The 6,945-nt window shown below is 44.0% G+C and overlaps 1 protein-coding gene across 1 annotated transcript in view; it reads right to left on the bottom strand.

The window, feature by feature from the left end:
* jam2a (junctional adhesion molecule 2a) overlaps nucleotides 1-2,071 on the bottom strand; it is a 29,248-nt gene extending 27,177 nt beyond the window's left edge. Inside the window, exon 1 of the mRNA XM_083632770.1 lies at nucleotides 1,694-2,071. Coding sequence (XP_083488896.1) covers nucleotides 1,694-1,868 — 175 coding nt within the window. The 5' untranslated portion in view covers nucleotides 1,869-2,071. The remainder of the gene's footprint in view (nucleotides 1-1,693) is intronic.
* Between the last annotated feature and the right edge of the window lie 4,874 nt (nucleotides 2,072-6,945).

Here is a 6,945-nt window from a genome sequence, read left to right as displayed (position 1 = left end):
CTTTACAGGGGCCCAGCCATTTCCTATGGGCGGAGCCTGTGTCATTTACCAGTCCATCCTCACAAGAAAAACGACAACATTGGCCGATTTTCAAGGTGGTTAAAAACGAGCAATGTTTACGAATGTGACCTCTCGCGGTCGGGCGAGTAAGTGCATGCGTGATGTGCATACGCCAGAGTCGGGAGCTGTAACCATGCAGGTAACGCCCTCGTCGTTCAACTTCCATCGTCGCGAGACCCGGTTCGCCTGTTGCGTTTTTAACCGCAACCCAAACCATAACCAAGTTGCTTTATTTGCGTAAATATGAGCGAAGTTGCTTTAGTTGCCTAAACACAAGCAAAGTTGTTTTAGTTGCCTAAATGTAACATAACCGACATTACTTTTTCAAATTAACCGACGCGAGGTGTATCACCTTCATGCACCGTTTCGCTCATCATTTTGAGAGTCCTCGAAATCGACTTAGGCTGCTTTCACACCGGGAACAATTGCTTTTGTTCCGTTCCGCACCTGGGAACAATTGCCCCCCCCCTCCCCTCTCCCCCGCTGGTCAGCTTTCACATTACACCATTTCTTCCGCGCTCAGAAACGGAACGGAGTGCCCTTGCATCATCAACTATGCCTGCAGTGTATCCTTGCTCCGTGTTTTGTCTATGTGGTTCGGAACGGTTGGCTTTCACACTCGCAAGTGTTCCGTGCCCGGGCACGCCAAAGCGCTCCCCAGACCACCTTTTCAAGTGGATTCTGTCACGGTTCACAGAGGTGGAGGTTCAGTGTGGAGTGGACTAAGCAGGGAAAATTAAACGGAATTTCAGGGTTTTTCCTCCATTCATTTCTACCATGTTTTCCCCTGTTTTGTTCCTAAATCCTTCTGTCTCCTGGTAACATCCCTGCTATGTAAACACCTGATCTGTGTCACGAGTGAAAATAAGAAAACAGTTGGTGGTTGCTGGTGGGAATCCAGCCATTGACCTCATGCACGGAGCTGGCACCTCTTCTGCTAGAACGGGTGCCCACCACCCACCACTGGTCCGCCCACACACTCGGGTGGCACCCGGCCAACTACAACTTTGGGGCCAGCTCATAGGAACCCAGCCGGGTTTCATCAGCAGCGCCACACAGTACATTGGGTTTTACCCAGGTTGAGCAATTGGGCGATAAAGTCTGAACATTTGTGAAAACAACAACAACAACAACAACAACAACAACAACAACAACAACAACAGGGATTAGCAATGTGTGTCTCATCCATACACTGCAAAAAATGTCCATCTCCCTTACTTTCATATCTAAATTCTGCCAATGGGTTTGAGATATTAGGCTACAATTATTCCAGTTTCACTTGTTTTAGTTTTTTGTATTATTATTATTAGCCTATTAATACTATAAACTGAGAACTCAAGCCTATATTATTATTAAAACTAAAAACTATTTTTTTGCAGTGTAAGCCTACTTGTATTGATATAACATCCACGGACAGTTACTGTACGGGAAAGGGACATTCTGATAGCAGACAAAAAGTAATTAATAAGTAATAACATGATCATCGTTTAAATTACTAATGCTGCTGTCCAGCATTTTAATAATCTATTTCTCTATCCTAAGATGTATAAGAGAGAGAGAGAGAGAGAGAGAGAGAGTAGAGTGAGTGAGTAAGTGAGTGAGAGTGAGATAATTCATATAAATGAATACTTACATTGCATCAGTAAAATAACAATGGGAAGATACAGGAGCGTCCTCTCCATTATCCACAACTCTCGGCGCGGAGTCTCGTGTTCCCTGCTGGACGGAGCGCGGAGACAGATCGCGAGCCTCAGCTTCTCGCACTTGTTCACAACTCTCCCAACAGTCAATTCAGCCAGATCCAACATCCATGGAAAACTGCTCTCCTAGAGGAACCCACCGACCGGCTGGGCAGCGCGGACGGGGCGAGCGGGGCGCACCAGCGGGGAAGGATCGATCAGAGAGACACCGGCGTCCTCGTCGGGAAGACGGCGTGCCTCGTTTTACTATCACCGGGACGGATCGGATGTGCGTGTTTCTCTCTCCGCGCTTCTCTCCTGCTGTGCTCTCGCTCGCTCGTTCGTTCGCTCTCTCTCTCTCTCTCTCTGGCTGGCTGGGTGGGTGAGGTGGAGACGGTGGGGAGGGCGGGGTGCTTTCAGACCAGGAGCAGTGTTGGAGGGAGGGAGCGCCGCCCGCCCGAGAGCGCAGCGCCGTGTCCAAGACGCGCACTGCACTGCTGCCAATGGCCACATCACTAAATTGGGCATGGCAAGGTGTGCCACTGACCACTGTTCACCACTGACCATACCTTCACTCGACTGAGTGCAGACCTGATCCTGCAGCAGCATGATGGAGACCAAAGCCTGAACATGACCTGATAATTATTTGGAGAGGGGGGGGGGGGGGGGGGGGGGTAACAATAACAATAACAACAACAATACATCATAATAATCTGGTTAGTGATAAGTCATTGCTCCAGTTTGCCCCCCCCCCAATTTTGTCTATTTAATGTACTTAATTAACTAATTAAATACTTAATTAGTATTAGTTAAAAAAGCATTAGTGTATCCCTTTGATGTCCCTTGTTAAATCTAAACCAATTACAGAGGCTAGAGAACCAATTACATAGGCTAGAGAAGCAGACAAGTTACATTATTTTTAAGCTTTGAGACATTGAGATGTGGATTGCGCAACTCAATATGAGAAAGATGTACCTAATATTTTGTACATTCATGTGTACAACAGGGTTTTAAAGATTTGCTGGCACATGATATAAGATCACTGGCTATTATACAGTACATTTAATTATCCAATACATCCCACCCCCTCTGCCCCATTCATGTTTCCATATACATGTAGCCAAATTGACTGAGTTGGTTTAAATGTAGAAAGTGGAGTTTCTCCACTACAGTCAAAGGAAGAGGAGAACATTGGACATCAACATTATTTAGCTTCCCTGGTTATTCACAGAAAGTAACTGGGTTAACCTTTTTTTTCTTAACTGTAAGAGAGGATACAACTGCCAATGAAAAATGTGGGGTAGTAATGAAAAATGTATGATCCGAGTCCAAGACTCCACAGTGAATAGCCACTGGCTGAGTGTCAAGTGATTGACCTATTATTGCATAATGTAGCTGGGAGGTGAGAATTTGGTACATTTCGAGGTCTTGAAAAGTCTGGAAACCATGGGGGAAATATTATACTCTCCCAATATACATACATACATACATACATACATACATACATACAGTTTGTGGTTTTTAGACCCCATCATATTTGTTGCTGTGGAGAATACACATCTTCATTTGCGATATGGCACCAATCAAAAACTTGACAAGGGGTGACCTCGCATCCGAAAAGCTCTTCAGCATAACACCTTATAAACGAGTATGGAATCGTTTATTCCAGAGTGTTTTAGTAGCCATTCAAATGTGATAATGTTTGAAGCCATGCCAAGTGGCACTATTCATCCCCAAAACATCTCATCTCAACCTCAAGTGCTACGGCAGTGTGGAATTCAGGGCAGTGATTCAAACATCTCAACTGGCGTGCGATGGTGTAACTGGCTCCGAGTCTGAGGCATATGTCCCTGGGGTGTGTCTCGTACATTGTCAGTGTTTGCGTGTGGGGGTGTGGAGGGGGGGGGGTGGGGTGGGGGTAGAGGGGTGGGGGGGGTGGGGGTAGAGGGGTGGTGGTAGGATGGTTGAATGGGGGCCAACAGCTGCACAGCGGCTAACTTTTTTCCCCCGAGGCATCACACACTCTTTAGCCTTCTCTTAGTTGTGATTGTGATTTGGTTGAACTTAATCATAGTTTATGATTAAACTAATCCGAAATGTTCCTGGTCAGCGACGTGTGAACCAGAACATTAGAGCGTTTACAGAGGAATATTGGGTCACGAGAGCACAGGTTTTCAAAGTGGGAGGAGGGGCCTCCCCGGGGGGGGCGGGGGGGGTCCAAACAGTTCAGGGGAGGCTCAGTGAATGGAAATGAATAATATTACATTAGTTATCAAAAGGAGATCACATAGAATAATATAATCTAAATGTGTGTGATTTGGTTAAAGAGATAGTTCAGAGATGCAGTAGTTTGGGGGAATTTGACTGTTTTCCGACTTTCCCATGTCAGAAACAAATAAATGCATGTAGTAGACAAACCCTTTTTATGTATTTAATCTGAAATATGTCAAAGGGCAATATCAGGCTATCTTGGCTCAATTGTTGATCAGATAACATAATGGTGAACCCATAGGCATCCAGAAATGTAGTGAAACTATGGTAAGCAAGGAAACTATTGAACTACTTAGGACATGTTCATACTAGGAGGCCAAATCCGATTTGTGAACTTTAGTGACCTATTAATGATTCTATCCAGATTGGTTTTATGAGTCTGGACGCTCCAAGTCTGATTTGTGTCACTTGTCCCAAACCATATAACATGGAGGTAGTTTCCAATCTGCTTTCGACTGATGTGACTTCAGTGTGGATGCGCTGATCACCCAAATCAGATTTGAGAGTGTCTTTTGCAGGGGGCGGGGACTTGAAAAGCAGAGAGCAGACATGCAAACACTGCCAGAAACATTGTATGTTGGCTCATTGTATCTGGACACACAGATCTGACTTGAACACCTGCCCAAATCAGATTTGTGGCAGTGCGGACACACTCCCAAATCAGATTTGGGAAACCAATCAAGATAATGTTGATTAATGACTTTAGCAGCAAATCGGATTTGCCTGTAATGTGAACATGGCCTTATTCATGTCCCTCTGCCATGAGTTAAGTTGTGTTTGCCTGCTCTGTTACCACACTTGTGTGAGTGAGACGTTGGCTAATGGAACATGTCATGGGGTTAAAGGCAACTGCAGAAAAAACATCTCGCCTGGTAAACCATCCTGATCACGTGAACTCACATTGTCGTTTCGTTCAGTCTGGCATCCAGCCCGTTCTGGAAATTACAAACCAATCAAGGATCTGCTTTGTAGTTGACAATGTAACCGGCCAATCAGGGACACTGGCAAAACAATATGGTGGCTCCCGAAGCAACGAGCGTTGTAATTTTATTTCTCTTCCTGACCTTCAGTAATGAAATGAAGCTTTAAAATACTATTACACCTATGTGACATACTGTGGTTCTATTGTCTTGATAGTGGTTTCTTGGATTTTCTTAGGACAAGGGATCCCAACCTTTTTTCGCTTGTGACCCCACTTTTACATCACAAAAATCTAGGGACATTCAAATTCTGATACAACATCGCTAATGTCATCAGTGTCATTATCAGTGACATTGTCAGTGATGTCACATGTAACCGTATGCTGACTTTTCCCACCTCCCAATTCTGACTTTAATCTCACAATTCAGACTTTTTTTTCTCCGAATTCTAACATTAAAATCTGAAGAATGCTTTTTTTCTCTGATTTCTAACTTTAATCTGATAATTCTGATTTTAATCTCAGAATTCTGCCTTTTTTTTTTACCTCAGAATTCTAACTTTATTTTCAGAATTCTGGCTTCATTCTCAGAATCCTGAGTTAAAGTGATAATCTAAGATTTTCATGTAAATACATGTCTGTTAAATCACTATCTGATAGATTTAACACAATGGTGATTGAGCCTATGGCCCATTGATGGAAGCCTTTGCATTTTCAGTATTGCAGCATTTATGAACTTGGTGTCTGCAGTGACACAGGGTGGGCGAAGCTAACACAGTAGACTCACTCTGTAGTTACTCTAGGTTCCAGACAACTCTTGTGTGAAATAGGATAAAAAGCTGTTTTCCCCCCATCTCTGCTAGTAACGGGTGGTTACTATTGCTGAACAAACTGACTTACATAATGCAACATTGTTTGGATCTCACCTGCAATTACCACTCATCGCCATAGGTGTCACCCAAGAGAACAAAACTGAAATGTTAGCCGTGGTTCACACCGGGCGCTATCCAGAAGCAGAGCTGAAGCTGCGCTGAACAGAGTGTCATGCTAAACCGGTCACACAAGAAGCACTCTCTTTTCCTCAGCGCCTTGCTCTGCACTGTCTTCCTCCCGCCCACAACTTGCACTGACTTCATGCCTGGCAGCTCGGGTTCAGCGCGCTGCAGGCTTGGAAAATAGAACAGAAGCCTGAACTATCGCTTGGCATGGCGTGACGTGCGGCTGGTGTGAACGGTCTCGCCTGTTAACAAGGTCGCCGAAATGAAACTGCGTGGCTTCAGTGTGGCTTTGGCATATGGTGTCAACGAGGGCTTAAGAGTTTATCACTTTAAAGTCAGAACAAAACAAAATGGCCCTAATCCTCTTCGGTACTTTTACAATTGAATGTGGTGTCATTTTACTTTTAATTTGTATTTATTTTAGAAATTTCAGGCGACCCCATTTAAATTCCAGGCGACCCCGCTTGGGGTCGCGACCCTAAGGTTGGGAACCACTGAATGTAATGGGGTGTGGTTTGACTGGAATATGGCTGCACCTAACGACTATTTTCATTGTGGATTAATCTGTCGATTATTTCCTCAACTAATCAATTGGTCGGTTTGGTCTATAAAATGTCACGAAATGGTGAAAAATGTCCATCACTATTTCCCCAAAGCCCAAGATGACATCTGCAAATGTCTTCTTTTGTCCTGACCAACAGTCCACAACGCAAAGATAATCATTTCACTGTCATAGTAATCCGTCACAGAAGACTAAAGAAACCAGAAAATATTCACATTTAACAAGACGGAACAAGATCATTTTTGTATTTTTTCCATTAAGAATCAGTCTAACGATTCATCGATTCTAAAAAAAATATAGATCCATTAATTGACTAATATTGCTGCAGCTCTATTCTTGTTAGTGAGTTCTTGGATTTCCTTAGGATGTAACGGGGGGGGGGGGTGGTTTGACGGGAACGCAGGAAACGTAATCAGAACGTACAGTACTAGGAGTTTGTCTAATGAATAAGAAATG

The sequence above is a fragment of the Poromitra crassiceps genome (assembly GCF_964638095.1).
Source record: "Poromitra crassiceps genome assembly, chromosome: 3".
Lineage (NCBI taxonomy): Eukaryota > Metazoa > Chordata > Actinopteri > Beryciformes > Melamphaidae > Poromitra > Poromitra crassiceps.
Note: the sequence above shows the minus strand (reverse complement) of the source record. Positions and strands in the feature narration are given on the sequence as shown.